This window comes from Coptis chinensis, chromosome 8 (assembly GCF_015680905.1).
Source record: "Coptis chinensis isolate HL-2020 chromosome 8, ASM1568090v1, whole genome shotgun sequence".
Classification (NCBI taxonomy): Eukaryota; Viridiplantae; Streptophyta; class Magnoliopsida; order Ranunculales; family Ranunculaceae; genus Coptis; species Coptis chinensis.
This window is the reverse complement of record NC_141463.1, coordinates 96,296,255-96,311,903: the sequence shown is the minus strand read 5'-3', so window position 1 is coordinate 96,311,903 and position 15,649 is coordinate 96,296,255. Positions and strand designations below refer to the sequence as shown.

Below are 15,649 nucleotides of genomic sequence, written 5' to 3'. Positions count from 1 at the left end.
AAGCGGGGCTGCCACAAGAATGGGCTAGCAAGCCCGCCTCATTAGTGGCCGGCTCTTATAGTGGTACCCAATGATTGTCGTTCGTAGTGGTACATACAGCCACAACTCCAGATTTCAACAGCTGCTTTATAGACTGTAGTCTTAGACAGATATGCCTGCTTTTCCCATTATACAATTTGCTCTTTGTCTTTGCTATTGCGGCCTGACAGTCACAATGCATAGGTATAGCTGGAGATGGTTTTGCACCAGTTGGAAGATCTGCCAAGATGTTTCTAAGCCACTCAGCCTCAGCACTCGCTTTATCTAAAGCAATAAGCTCGGACTCCATGGTTGAACGAGCTATCAAGGTCTGCTTAGAAGATTTCCAAGCGACTGCACCTCCACCAAGGGTGAATATATAACCACTAGTGGACTTGATATCATGAGAATCAGATATCTAGTTTGCCTCACAATAATCCTCTATCACAGGTGGAGTTTGTCTAAACCATATGCTGTAATTCATTGTTCCTCTCAAGTACTTGGCTAGTCTCTCTAACGCACTCTAATGTTCCTTGTTAGGACAATGAGTGTATCTGCTTAACCTGCTAATTGCATAAGCAATGTCAGGTCTAGTGCAATTCATCAAATACATGAGACTACCAATAATTTGAGCATATTTAGACTGAAGGACACTATGTTGATAATTTTTCTGAAATTCATTACTTGCCTCATAAGGTGTCGACACAGGCTTATTATCATAACAGTTAAACTTCTTCAAAAACTCCTTAACATAATGCTTTTGTGAAAGCGTATTGTGAAAGCGTATAGCCATCACTGTTTCTGATGATTTTGATTCCAAGAATCACATCAGCTTCTCCCAAATCCTTCATTTCAAATTGAGAGGATAAGAACATCTTGGTGTTTCTCACAACATCAAGGCTAGGACTCATAATTAACATGTCATCCACATATAGACAGATAATCACATATGTATTAACATTAAAAGATTTAAAGTAAATACATTTATCAGCATCATTTATTTGATATCCATTGGACATTATGACATTGTCAAACTTTTCATGCCATTGTTTTGGCGTTTGTTTCAACCCATATAAAGACTTAACTAATTTGCATACTTTGTGCTCACTCCCTGGTACTATAGTACTCTCATGCTGCATCATATATATTTCTTCATCAAGATCACTATTCAAAAATACAGTTTTTACATCCATTTGATGAATAAATAAATTATGAATAGCAGCTAGAGCCATTAGAACTCTTATAAAAGAAATCCTAGTTACAGGAACATAAGTATCAAAATAGTCAATGCCTTTTTTCTGGAAGAATCCCTTGACTACTAGTCTAGCCTTGTATTTATCAATGGAACCATCTAGCTTCAGTTTCTTTTTGAAGATCCACTTGTAACGTATAGGTTTCGCCCCAGGAGGTAGATCAACTATCTCCCATGTATGATTAGATATAATCGAATCTAGTTATGAGTTTATAACATCTTTCTAGAAAGGTGCATCTCGAGAACTGATTACCTCATTATACGTCACAGGATCATCATCAAGAAGAAACATGTAAAAGTTATCACCAAAATTGGTGAATTTTCTATCTCTTTTACTCTTCCGAATTTCTTGTTCAGAAATTTCAGGATCTGTTGATTGTTGTTCACTAGAAGCAATCAGCCTTTCAATGCCAATTTTCAAAGGAAACATATTCTCAAAGAAATCAGCATTTTTACTCTCTATAATAGTGTTAGCATCGACAAGGTTATTATTAGATTTTACTACTAAAAATCTATATGCAGCACTATTATGAGCATAAACAGATGACTCTTGAGGATGTGATCATTCACATTCACATAGAGGAAAAGAACAAGACTCGGGATGAGGTGTTGTCTAAGAAACTCCATTCCTAAGCCAATATCGTTGAAGGTAATCCCAGCAAATCCAACAAAACCTCTAAAAAGCTGAAGTACAATAAAAATAAGAATTTCAAGGTCAAGGCACTTCTTTTAAAAGGAGTGGTACTGGCAATGGAAATTGTTATGTTTGTGGTAAACCTGGACATAGGGCTTTTCAGTGCAGGCACAAGAAATTAAAGACACTGATGATCTTTCCAATGCTAATTTAGTTGAGGGAGATTATATAATTGCTGCTGTAGTGTCACAAGTGTTCATGGCCACTGGGAAGAAGAACTGGGTACTAGATTCTGGTGCTACCCGCCACGTCTGTGGTGATGTTGAAGCCTTCTTAGACTACATACTAGTGAAAGATGAAAAGGTCTATATGGGTGATTCAAGGTAATAACATATGGTAGAAGATTTTCAGATATAAGTAATGTCAGAAGTAATGTCTCCAGCTGCCATCAGGTTATCTGAGATTTGCTTTACTTGTTGTAAGTAATCTGACATGGTAGATGAACCTTTCTTAAGAGCTTGTAACTTGTTCTTAAGTTGAGATATATGAGAATCTTCGTTCAAGAACCAACCAAAGCTGTCGAGCAGTTGAGGAGCCAATGATTTTCAGATATAAGTAATGTCTGATCACTCTTTTGCCAAGAAAGATACAATGGATTGATAGTTTCATTTCCAGAATCATCAATTAAACACATTTGTGGACAAACATTTGAACCATCAACAAATCCAAGTAAGTTGTTGCTTGGAAGAATTGGAAGAAACAGAGATTTCCAGAGAAGGAAATTGTCATTTGTAAGCTTAATAGGAATGAAATGTGTGATATTAATTGATGTCACTGTGTGATTATTTGAAGATTGAGTGTCTGAAGTTTCCATTAATGGAGATTGTGAGTGATTTTAAGAACAAGATTCAAAGACGAACTAACCAAACACAGTAAGATTGAGATTCAAAGAAGAATCAAAAGATGAAAATGAGATTTGATTTGGAATTGAAGAATTTTGAAGAATTTCTTTAACGGTGGATCGCCATTAGAGCATCTCAAGCTGTGATACCATAATGAGATGAAGACTCAAAATAAAAAATATGATTTATTGACTTAGCTTCTCTTTATATACTAGAGTCTTCAGGGTTAGTTACACAACTAAATAACTGAATCTGTTAGAGTTAGTTACAACTGAATCTGTCGTGTCAAAAACCACCGAAGTATTTTCTCTATGCATTACTAGGTTGTTCGGACCACTTTCCACCTCCTCTAATTGAAATGTTGGAACTATGGTAGGAGGAGCTTGTACTTGACGGGATAGAATCAAGGAACAAAACTATGACGGTAATATCGTCATGAAAATGTCTTCTCACGCCTCGTTCAATCTTTTTCAAATCTGAGTATCTCATTTCTGTTTTCTTTGCCGCCTCTTGCAATGCCGCCTGAATAAGTCTCCTTGCTATCCCCTACAGAATATGAATCTCAATAAGAATAGTCAAATCTACAACATGAAAAAACAGTAACAAGAGATAGTAATATTACTTTACGTGGATGACGGTGGACAATTTCAACTGCCTGTTCATTGCTAAGATGCTCCCATAGACCATCAGACGCAAATATAAGGAATTGATCCTGGGGATGGAGTTTCTGGACTAAGACTGATGGTTCAGAACTAAGGATTGGTGTCTGGAAGGGTTCACGTAATTTAAACTTCCGATACAGAGGCTCTCTGTTGAATTCTGCCCTCTTCAGATAAGCATCACCAATGGATCTTGAAATCTGCAAGAATCAGAGATTCAGTAACCTTTCATTGAGATTATGGCTAATGATGATTAAGAATTCATTAGAAGCTAGATTGAAATATTGGATAAAAAATAAGAAGAGATATCACCTTTATTATACCCTTTACACGCCAAACTCTGCGTGTTAAAACAACTATCTGTGAATCATGAGGATGCAGTGAGCGCAACTCCTCTCTAATAGATTCAATACTTGCATCATGCTCTGTTGACAACTGGATAGCAGTAACATCCATGCTTGCCTTTTCTGATCTCCCTAAAACCACCCTAGAGTTCCCGACGTTTGCAATATATAGTGTTCCAGCACATACGATCCCTACCAAACAGCATGAGCCCACTGATGCCATTTGTGGCTTAATGAGCCACTCTTTCTGTACGAGACACAGGAATTCCTCTTCTGTTGCAGAATATGCTTCACGGATAACGTCAACTGACATATTGCGATGATTCGATGTGGATTCTGCACCATATAAATTGTTAAATTGTTAAATTGTTAAGACAGCTAGCGGAGCTCCTAACTATTGATACTGAAACAAATACAAAAATAACAAGATAGAGCATAGAGTAAAGTGATTGTCCAGCCAAAATTAGTATGAGAGTTTTACAAGTTTTAAGATTGAGTTCTTTTCTTGGATAGTATCCATATGTACGTAGTGATAATTTTTCCTCATTTTCAGTTAACCAAATTAAAAGGAAAGCTTTATAGTCATTGGCTAAGGAGATAGACTTGTACGTATTGATGTACAGCTTAAACGTCTTGACGGTTCTGGAAACGCAATGGGAAAGACTGAAAAAGACATGAACGGAAGTAAAATATATATAACATGTACAAGGAAGATGCTCAGTTTTATGGAATAAGCATGTAATCTGCCAGCGCCATCACATTCTGGACCAAATAATCTGGAAGGGTTATCATTGCCTATACATACATCACTTAACAAGATGTTCATGAACATGAAGAAGTATTCCCAACTGTAACTCAATTGGTTGAATAAGACTCGATTAGGTGGTCATACTAATGCATTGAGTTGTTTATTGAACTAATACTAGATCAAGTGTAGTAACAAGTACTTCATCAGGAAGTGATTGGAGGAATAACATACTCTTGAGATTGTTGAACAAATGATCGTTTATGAAGCGGGCAGCCTCCGGTCCTCCATGTCCATCATAGATCCCCACAAATGTTCCTCGCAGGCCCGAATTCATTGAACCCAAAGGTCCTGACTCGACTTGGCTTTGATCCTCCAGCAAGTTATTGGCTTGAGTAACTGCCATAGAGAATTCTCCATTAAAATGATGCCCCAAATCCATAGACCACAGCAACTTGTCAACTCCGCCACTGCTGTATCTGCTATTAGAATAATAACCTTCAGCAAGCATACAACATGGTATGATCTTCTTCTTGATTCCAGAGGATACCGAAGTTTTCGCCTCTCTCATCCATGCACAATTCCAATTGGACCGCTGATCCAAAGTAAAATCAACACCCAATTTCAGATCCAGCTCTTGTTTAAATTTAAAGCAAACTACTATCATGTTTCCTGAAACTATATATACCGGTAGCCAACACAGACACCACTACTCTTTGGATATCTTCAAAGAAAAAAAATTGGGTGTGTGCAAAAACTTCACTGTATGAAGAGTCTAGTCGATGGCTATCATCATGCATATGATGATGCTTTTTAATGATACGTCGAATGATTACATTGTCAAGTATTATTTGCTGTGCAATTCGCAACTTTTAAATATACGTCGAATATCTGTTAATTTAATTTTCATATAAAGCCCATAAGATCTGATGTTTGAACAATGTTGGATCATCTTCCTGAAACTGTATTACACTCTAATTTCGCATCATACTGCTTAGTTACGCATTACAGGGTTTAGTGCGTATGATGAAATGACAGTTTGTTGGATACACTAGTAATATCTTAGAGGTTGCTCTGCATATATTTTTTGTTGTTCCAGGCTTCCAGTGATCTCATGATCTGAAATCTACGTCAATTTACTAAAAGTCTCATGCTGAGAGAACTTCCAACAATGTTATACAAACTGGATCATGCATGTGTCACATAGAACCCTTATCACACACAGGGCAAAGTCAAAAAGCACTCCCCTCAGCGGGATCGCAGGTCACAAACATGTTAGGCAGTTAGGGACAAACATGTTAGGCAGTTAGGGACTTACCTACCAGGGCGGGTAGATACTTGTCAACAATACACGTTGTAGAAATCTATATATACTTTTAAATAAAAAGCTTCTAGGTTCGGCTAGAGAGCAACTGGCGTGTTGACAGAGAGTCAGACAAACAAAAGAACGAAGGTACCCTAGGGATTTTTTTTTTCCATCCGTACTGGGCTTTCTTATTGAGTCACTTTGAAAACACATGAAAGAGCAAAGTAACCTTCATACCGTTGAATTGTTGTTATCTTGCTTGTGTTCGACAGAGTAAAACTGCTCGTCTCCTCGCCGGCTACTGCATTTGTTGATCCAGTCAGTTTCTCCTCCCTTATTTTGTTGAAGATGACAGTGAATCCATCATCTGATGCAGGATTAGTCTCATCCCACTCGCCAAATGTAGGCACAGCTGCATCTTTATCAGGCTGCTTCAACAGATATTTACAATGTTTCCACTCAGAAATATAGCCATGGTTATCTACTGAACAATGTCCCAAAAGCATTTCAGTTTTTTTTTTTTTTTTTTTTTTTTTTTTTTTTTTAAATTGAAACTGCATTTTCTCTGTTTAAGTAGCAACGTTTACCCAAGACTTATGAGTAGGTAAAGAAAAACACAAACAACTTAAAACTTACTATCATTTGTTTCTTTTTTGGATAAGTCAAATAGTTAAGTATATCTGTAATTATGAGAACAATGCTTTTGCGTTCAGAGGAACATAATAATTATGATAACAAAACAACAAAACACAGACAAATAAAACTTACTATCATAAAACTTAATAATTATGATAACAATCTTTCTTTTGGCTTGAGAGGATGGTAACCCACCTTTCATCACCTTAAGATCCCCAGACGCCCCCTTGAGGGACCCTTTTTGCGTCCTTGTCTAAGAGAGCGGAGGAATAATAGACTACTGAATGTAATGCAATAAAATAACTCTATAAGACAGAATTCATGAGTTAGACAAGCGTACCCTTTCATTTGTAGAAATCTGGCTCATGTCATGGCTAGATTGAACTGACTCAATCTCGAAGTGCTTAGCTGATTTAGTCTTGGAAGGCTGATCTGATTCAGTAATGGAAACATGGCTCATGCTGTGGCTAGATTGAGCTGACTCAATCTCAGAAGGCTGAGCTAATCTATGCCGAGAGGGTGATTCAGTATTGGATGGCTGAGCCTCAGCCTCCAACACCAGTGCTGACTCAATCTTGGATTGCTTAGCTAATTCGATGCCCGAAGGCTGAGCAGGCAGAATCTCGAACATCTTAGTTGATTCAATCTCAGAAGGCTTGTCTGGCTCAGTCTCTAACCGCTGTGCTGACGTGCTCGCCGAAAATTCTAAACTCAAAGGTCCTGACTCAACTTGGCTTTGATCCTCCAAGTTGTTGGCTCGAGTAACTGTCATAGAGGATTCTACCTTATTATCATGCCCCAAATCCTTATGGCAAAGCTGCCCGTCAACTTGGCCAATGTCGTATGTGCTTTTCAAATTACCTTCTTCACCCTCCACAGCAGGCTTCCAACATGGTATGGACATCTTCTTGACTCCAGTTGATACAGAAGTTTGCGCCTTTCTCATCCGTGCAAACCGCAATTTGGATTGTGCCTTCTTCAAGAACTTGTACAATCGGTGCCACTGAGATAGCCAACTCTACAATCAAAGAAATTGGTAAACGGGCAATCCAGAATTAATCCACATCAAATTGCAGATCAAAATTTTGTATAAAATTAAAGCCAACTACTTATATATCAATAACCAACACTATACTCCCACACACCAGTAATTAATCTATAGAGAACTTTAAGGGAGGGGGGAACACTAATTGGTATTGGCGAATATGTTTTATATGAAGAGTCTGATGGATCACAAATGGCTATTATCAGGCACACCTTCGATTTTTTTAATGGTAGTCATTGAAAGTATCAAGTTAATTGGGTTGTCCTCATCCACGAACACCTGAGGCTTCAAGAATGGTAGTATTACCGACTTACCATATATCTAGATCTCGTGGTGTTACACTAGGATATCAGGATTCCTATTAGTAAACCACGATGACGCTCTGTATAAGGGATTATGGACAAAAAATGACTCCAGAAACCCGAACAATGTATAGCAGCCGGATCATGAGTAAAACAGATGATAGGTAACTAGGTACACACCCTTACCGCACATGTATGGGGGTGGAGAGAAGTCCGACAACACATCCCCTCAGCGGGATCGCAGGTCACAGACAAGGTAGGCATTTGCCTACCGACATATGGGGTGGGCACAACATCAGTGAACAGATTATACAAGTTATAGAGATTAGCACTGTTGTGGGGACATAGGAAAGTAAAAAGGAAAGATTCACTAGTCCTCATTTTTTTTTTCAAGGTTTGCAGTTTGTTAAAGAAAAACACCAAACTACAAAGAAATCTCCCTATCGTAAAACATAGAGATGATGATAGCAATGCCTTCACAAGAAAGGAAGTAATGAGTTATACAATCTTACTCTTTCTTTGGTAGAAAGTTGGCTCATGTTGTGGCTAGATTGAGCTGACTCAATCTCCGATTGCTGATTTGGTTTAGTCTTGGAAGGCTGAGTTGTCTCAATCTCCAACCTCTGCAGCAACACAACCTCGGATAACTTAGTTGATTCAGTTTCAGAAGGCTGACCTGGCTCAATTTCCAATGCTTGCGCTGACTCTATCTCAGACAACTGAGCTGACTCAGTCTCAGAAGGCTTGGCTAGCTCATTTCCCAACCGCTGGGCTGACACTTTTTGTAGAAATTCTGAATGTCTTAACGCAGAAATTTGTAGATAATCAACCCATACATTGGGAATATGTACAAGCTTTCTCCATTGTTCTTCTTGTTCCTTTTGGCAGAACTCTTTTAGCAATGGACAGTCTATGATCACAAGATGTTGAAGCGAATTCGGCAGTCCTTTCATTGGGAATGATTCAAGTGAAGGACACAGTCTAATCTCTAATTTCTTGAGGGAACTAAGGAGTGAGAGTTGTGGAAGAGTGATAAGCTTAGAGCAATCAATAATGTTCAATTTCTGTAACTGAGGGAAGTCACCTACTACCACTCCAGTCCATTTCTCTAACTTCGGGATTTCATTAAGTGTGAGGCTCACTAACCTCGTAAATGCTTTATAGCTACTTAGATTCTCATATACAGTTCCACAATCAAGTCTCTCTAAGTCCAGACTTTCATTATCCATGTCTCTACCACAAAACTGATGATTAATTACTTTAACTTCATGCATTTTACTTACGGATAGAGCTTTCAGGAGAGGCAGCTTCCCTAACGGTGAAAGCAGTTCACACTTTCTACAATCATGTATAGTAATGGTTGTAAGTTTGGAGAAAATGGGGTCACCAATCCAAGTCGGAAACTTAGCGTCTCCATAGCCTACTATCTGCAACTCTTCAAGTTCAATATGAGGTCGGAGATTCTCAAGGATCTCATGTCCATCGTGTAACTCAGTCCATTGTAACTCCAACTTCTGTATATATTTCAATTGATCTAAAGCTGCTTCCTTGGCATCCTCAAAGCTAAATACATTTTCGAGCCTGAAAATGTGAAGCGTTCCGTGAACGTTCACCATGTGCTGCAACTCAGTTATGTGACATCCATTCTCTTTACCAACAACAAAGGCAGGTAGTGTTTGTAACTCAGTTAAATCTCCAAGTCCCGGTGGCATTGAAACCATTAGAGATGCTACATCGGCTTCTAGATGTCGTAAGTTTATAAGTTTCCTTATGCATTTGGGTAAACTTACAAGCTTGACACAATTTCTGAGTTTCAGAGTTTGCATTTGGGAAAGGCTACACAGTGAGTTAGGCAATGCCTGTATATGAGTCCCAGAAAGATTGAGATATCTAAGCTCTTTCAAATAACGTATCGTGCTCGGCAATTCGGTAATTCCTGTGTGACTAAAATCAAGTACCCTTAATGACCGTAGGCTTAAAAAAAGGTCGCGAGGGACTTGTTCAATGTGGGATCCTTGTTGATGGAGTATCATCAGACTGCATAAACTCTTAGCTTGGAACAAGTCTTTAAGAGTGACTGGATCAATACTATCACGAAACGAAGAATGCAGAGTATTCTCCGAAATACAAGAATTTCCACCATCATCTACTCTATAATATTCATCGAGTGCTGAGTGCCGCTCTTCAAAGAGATCAACAATAGAGGGGTTGAGTTTGTACCTTGGTTCGCCAGTCGAAGCAAGAAACGAGAACTGAAAAATAGACAGTTCTTGTAAAGCTTCGATATAAAGACCAGCTGTAGTCTCTAATCTTATGTGGGTAACTGGAATAAAACCTTCGGCAATCCAAAGCTGAATTATATCATCCTTGTTGAACTCATGAGTTTTTGGAAACAAGTAGCAGAATTTAATACAACTCCACATAACTTCACCATCAAGAGATTTATCTGAAACAAGTGCTTTCCACATGCTATTAAGCATGTCCCAAGAATCATATACAATTTCCATATCTGTATCATCCTTGTTATCTTCAACAAGTACTTGTTCAGCCAAGTCCAGCATAGACATCTCTGGCATATTACTTTCCATTCAAATTTTGAGATGATGACAAAGACTAATGGTTTGGTAAGAATGTAAGATATAGTAGACAAGTTGACAAGTTACAAGTCTTGAGAGATGTGAGGTCAGAAGTAGCAACAAGGAAAAGCATATTTCCATGTTCCTTAAAGTTTTAGACTACTATTTTTTTTTGATAACTGGTTTTAGACTATATTATAATTCAAGTCCAATTCGCCCTTTCGTTCTATTAAGGGGTTCGGCCATGAGGACAACCAACACGATAGAAAACGGCTACAGCCAAGCCGACTCTTTTTTGGGATCCCACCATCTTCTTTTCCTTCAATATTTTTTTCTTTTTCGCCTAATCTCCTTTTCCTCCTCCAATCAATATTCACTTCTCCTGTCCAAACTCTAGATTCCAGATATATATATCAACACTCGAATATGTTAATCTTAGGTGAAAGGAGTGGAGGCCTATCAGAGCCGCGAGTGAAATTATGTGTCAAATATTTATGTCCCCGAACCCGACCGGCCGACCCGACTCCTGAGGGTATTATTCAAGTCCGGGGTGCACGTCTCTGTCAACAACACACATTTTTATTCTATAAAAAAGCAACAACACAAACTGGTATTGGTGGATTTGTATTGAGATACACGTCCCCATATATTTTAATGGTCATTGTGTGTTGCTTAGGGCATTTTAGGAGAAACACTATCCTAAGCATCAGATACCAAATTTTTAATAATTTGGTGTTTTTTCATGAGAGAGACACATATTGATGAAAATACCAAAAAAACACTTATGTTGCAAACACTTGTGTTTTTTTAGTGTTGTATCAAATCTCTCTCGCCAGCTTTAGATAAGTCGTATGGTTTTGCAAAATTGTTTGGTGTTGGTTTGGTTCAAATATTTAGTGTTTTTTGGTATCTCTCCTAATTGCAAAATGTTTTTATTTACCTCACCCTCCCCTCTCCTTGGGTTAGACCGTCAGATTATATTCTTAATCATTATCAAAAGTCAGTCAATGGTATATATATATATATATAGTGATGCACTCCTATCACCATACATCACCAACCAAAAGCTCTATGACCACCAGAAAATGGGCTATTGCAGCCAACTGGACTAAGTAGCATCCGGCCTTCAGGGCTGCAACAACAAAGACACCATGGTGTATTGGTTCTTTGCTTCGTTTGTATCTGCATCTCTTCAAGTCCTGCTTGAAAAGTTGGCTGACTTGGGGATATCAGTGTATAAATCAATTGGAGAATTTGATGATAAGCTGAAAAAGCTAGAAAGGACTTTGAAAAGAGTCCAATTCTTGATCCATGAAGCAGAGGAGAAGCAGTTATTAAGTGACATGGAATGGAAAGGTTTGCTGCAAGATCTTGAACAAGTGGCATATGATGCAGATGACTTAGTAGATGAGATTGCAATTAAAATTCTCAAGTTGGAGGGTGGGAAGCTTAAGAAGAATCAGGATCAGGTAACCAAGTTGCTCTCATCACTCTTTAAATGTAGCTCAGCGCCTAACTTGAGTAATATTCAAGCTAAATTGGAAGGTTTATTGGGGAGTTGGGGAGTTATCACAACGCAGAACCCGTCATGATACAGTAAAGTATAAGCTCCAGACCACTTCTTTTGTTGATGAATCCCGTGTTTTCGGTAGGGAGGCTGACAAGAGTAATGTAGAACAGATATTACTTTCTTCGTCGCCGTCAGAGGAATCATCTAGGAAGGGAAATGATGTTGTCTCTGTTGTTCCTATTGTTGGTATGGCAGGCGTTGGGAAGACAACACTCGCTCAGCTCCTGTACAACCACGACTATGTCTATCATCAACGGACAAAGAAAATTTTCAACTTGTTTCCTTTTTCCCCTAAGCAGCAAGCACATTTCAATTTGAAAATGTGGATATCTGTTACCGAGGATTTTGATGTCATGAAGCTTACAAGGTCTATGATTGAGGCTGCGGCCAATGGCGAAAGTGCTGAGGCTCTCTTGAGTTTAGATTCCCTTCAAGTTAAACTGAAAAGTTTACTTCAAAATAAGAAATTCCTGCTTGTGTTGGATGATTTGCGGATTGAGAAACAGAATGATTGGGAGCTCCTGCTTCAACCCTTGCGGCATGGACTGAAAGGAAGCAAAATCATCGTAACCACTAGAAGTCTTGAGGTTTCGAAGTTGGTTAGTGCAAGGAAGCCATATCATTTGCAGTGTTTGTTGGACGGAGATTGTTGGTCATTGTTGAAAGAAGAAGCACTTGGGAACACGGATCTAAATACAGTTCCAGAATTAAACGAAATTGGGATTAAAATAGCAATGAAGTGCAAGGGGTTACCTTTGGCAGCCAAGACTCTAGGAGCCCTTCTACGTTCCGTCGGAGTAGATGAAAATGAGTGGAACAAAATTCTGCAAAGCAAGATATGGGACTTTATAGTTCCGGATCTTAGAAGTGGATATCATCCTCTGCCTTCACATTTGAGGCAGTGTTTTGCATATTGTTCATTGTTTCCTCAAAATTATGACTTTGAGAGGGATAAAATAGTCCAAATGTGGATGGGGGAAGGATTCATCATACCTGAAGGAGAAAGGAAAATGATACAAGACGCAGGAAGCGATTACTTTGATCACCTATGGAGGAACTCGTTTTTCCAAGTGATAGGTGGAAAGTACTACATGCATGATGCAGTGCGTGAGTTTGCTCAAACAGTTTCTGGCAAGAAGTTCTTAAGGATGGAGAAGATTAATGATCCGGGAATCGATGAAGCAACAAGACATTTATCACTAGTTTGTGAATTTACCCGGACGACGACATTTAAGGTTTCGTATGGCTGTAAGGGTTTACGAACCTTTCTACTATTAGCTAAATATAAGTCCCCCATCAGAGAAGTCCCAAATGATCTATTCTTGAAATTGGAACGCCTGCGCCTGTTGGATTTGAGCGGTACTCATATTGAGGAGTTGGCAGGAGATATTGGTAATTTGAAACATCTTCGTTTTCTTGACTTGTCCTATACATTCATCAAATGGTTACCCGAAAATGTGAAAGAACTCTGTATTTTGCAGACATTAAGACTTAGAAACTGTTTAAAGCTTCTATGTTTACCAAAGAGCATAGGTAGGCTTAAAAGCCTACAACATCTTGATTTCAAGGGAACGATAAGTTAACTTCCATGCCGTTTGGAATTGGAAAGTTAACTGGTCTTCAAACAGTAAGGGAATTTATTGTTGGTCCAGAGAGAGGACAACTGATGGAATTGAAGGACATGAATAGCATTCGAGGATCACTTTGCATTAAACAGCTCGAGAAGGTGAACAACATCGAAGAAGCTGTGGAAGCCAAATTGGCAGACAAGGAGTATCTCGACATCTTGGAATTGCAATGGACCTCTACTACTGATGGCAAGAGCGAGCATGTTCTTCAGGAGCTTAAACCTTGTGGAAGCTTGAAAGAGCTAACTTTGAGAAGGTATGGTGGTAGAATGTTTCCAACATGGGTGAGTGATCCATCGTTTTCCAAACTTACAAGTATTTCCTTGTACGATTGTGAAAAATGTGGTCTTCTCCCTCCTCTTGGCAAACTTCCAAAGCTGAAGTTCCTCAAAATTGTTGGAATGCTCGAGTTGACAGTGATTGGTGAAACATTTCTTGGTTGTGAAGCGGGATTTCAATCGCTGGAGACTCTAGAAATTTGTGAAATGCCCAAGTTGGAACGTTGGGTTGGACTGTGTAACAAGGACATGGAAAGCCTCTGCAAACTTATCATTATCGAATGTCCTCAGATGGTTATGCTACCATCACTTCATTATCTTCGATCCCTAAAGAAATTGGAAATTGAAAGTTGCACTAAGCTTCCTTTCATGCCGGATGAAGGGCTATCAAGTTCAATCGAAACCCTGATTATTACAGAATGTCCCTTGCTGGAAGATCGATGCAGAAGAGATGGAGGACAAGACTGGGAGAAGATAAAGCACATTCCCTACAGAGAGATTGGTGACATATAGTAATGAAATGGAGGACGTACTTTAAGTTTGAAAGGTATTACAACTTACTACAGCTTTTAAATTATGCATTGTTCATTATGAGATCTGCATGTTAGTTTATGCAATTTGAATTATTAACGGCCTGTTTAAGCGGACGTATGGCTCTATAACTGGCATGCTGATCATGTATCGATTTAATTGCAATTCATGATGTTAGAATGGCGTCCAGATATCGATAGTTGGATTGCAACAGAACACAGGGTTGCTGCTGGATTTACATACAATTTTGTTATAAAGCAGCGGAGTCCACCTTCATCATCAACTTAAAAACGCTAAGAGCTTAAAAACTTCAGGAAGTCTGCTTCACATGAAACTGAATTTTCTGTTCTGGGTCAAAATAGTTAGCCCTACTATCCATATTTGCTTATATAGACCATTTATGATGTCACGTCGACCCTGATTCAACTTTCACTCTATGCCGATGGAGTAGAAGTGGGTGTAATTTGCTATAATAAGCCATTCTCAACTTCCAAACCAGCCAATTTTTCTTGGCTTTCGCAATTGAAGAAAACAAAGTTGCACACGTCAAGCGAGCATGTCTTGACCTGAAAAGGACATTGTCTCAAGGTGGCAGCCAAGTGTATTATTATAACCATTCATCCATCTTGTTGTTGAGGTTGTAAGTTATTTCCAGTAAAGTATATCAGTAGTAATTCTAGATTTTAAAATCATGGCGTGTTGAATGCAGGGTTGGCAAATTCGAGTTGGTAAGCATAATCTGGCTTTTTCGTTATTAATTTCTACATTGTTTTTCATATTCTTTTTCCCAATGTAGTAGGAACCAGAGCATTGTGCGTATTACGAGCTTGATGGCATGCTGTGTGGACTTGGATCTCCAGAGGAAGGAAATGTTCTGGAGTCTATCTCACTCGATTTATTATAGATTTTAGATCGTGAATAATCAAAAGGTTGCAGTCAAGTATGTTGAACATTTTAGCTCTCTTTGTTGTGTCATTTTGATCCTCAGACTGAGCAGTGATTTGAATATCATTCCATGTTCGTTCAGCTGACTACATCGTTCACACTAGGAAAAATTAATGGTTGCAACCAGTTTTGTTGAATTTAGCTACTTTCTTCTATTTAATATTCTACTTTTAAGCAATATTTTGCTATGTCTATGTTAATCTTCAGATTCTCATACTCATGTGGTTATCATTTCTATGACCATAAGCGCTAGATAGACTGTTCTCTTTTAGTCAGTT

At 38.6% G+C, this 15,649-nt stretch overlaps 4 protein-coding genes across 5 annotated transcripts; 3 read left to right on the top strand and 1 right to left on the bottom strand.

Annotated features, from left to right (window-relative positions):
• Positions 1-2,972: 2,972 nt before the first annotated feature.
• LOC147484768 (uncharacterized) lies at positions 2,973-10,865 on the bottom strand. The gene is made up of 7 exons (XM_086576305.1): positions 8,356-10,865; positions 6,837-7,514; positions 6,061-6,291; positions 4,789-5,149; positions 3,778-4,145; positions 3,429-3,665; positions 2,973-3,352 (listed from the first exon to the last, which is right to left on the bottom strand). Exons 1-7 carry the CDS (start codon positions 10,429-10,431, stop codon positions 3,116-3,118), a joined length of 4,188 nt encoding a protein of 1,395 aa, XP_086432431.1. The 5' UTR covers positions 10,432-10,865; the 3' UTR covers positions 2,973-3,115.
• Positions 10,866-11,456: 591 nt separating this feature from the next.
• LOC147484765 (putative disease resistance RPP13-like protein 1) lies at positions 11,457-15,549 on the top strand. 2 transcript variants are annotated; one of them, XM_086576174.1, is made up of 2 exons: positions 11,457-14,442; positions 15,226-15,549. In XM_086576174.1, the coding sequence occupies exon 1, from the start codon at positions 12,178-12,180 to the stop codon at positions 13,570-13,572; it is 1,395 nt and encodes a 464-aa protein (XP_086432300.1). In that variant the 5' UTR covers positions 11,457-12,177; the 3' UTR covers positions 13,573-14,442; positions 15,226-15,549. The 2 variants fall into 2 exon arrangements, with proteins under 2 accessions (XP_086432300.1, XP_086432299.1); XM_086576173.1 differs by having other exon boundaries at positions 15,223-15,549.
• LOC147484767 (uncharacterized) lies at positions 11,571-12,011 on the top strand. Its single transcript, XM_086579811.1, has one exon. It carries the CDS (start codon positions 11,571-11,573, stop codon positions 12,009-12,011), a length of 441 nt encoding a protein of 146 aa, XP_086435937.1.
• Positions 13,578-14,408, top strand: LOC147484766 (putative disease resistance RPP13-like protein 1). The gene has a single exon (XM_086579810.1). It carries the CDS (start codon positions 13,578-13,580, stop codon positions 14,406-14,408), a length of 831 nt encoding a protein of 276 aa, XP_086435936.1.
• Positions 15,550-15,649: the final 100 nt, after the last annotated feature.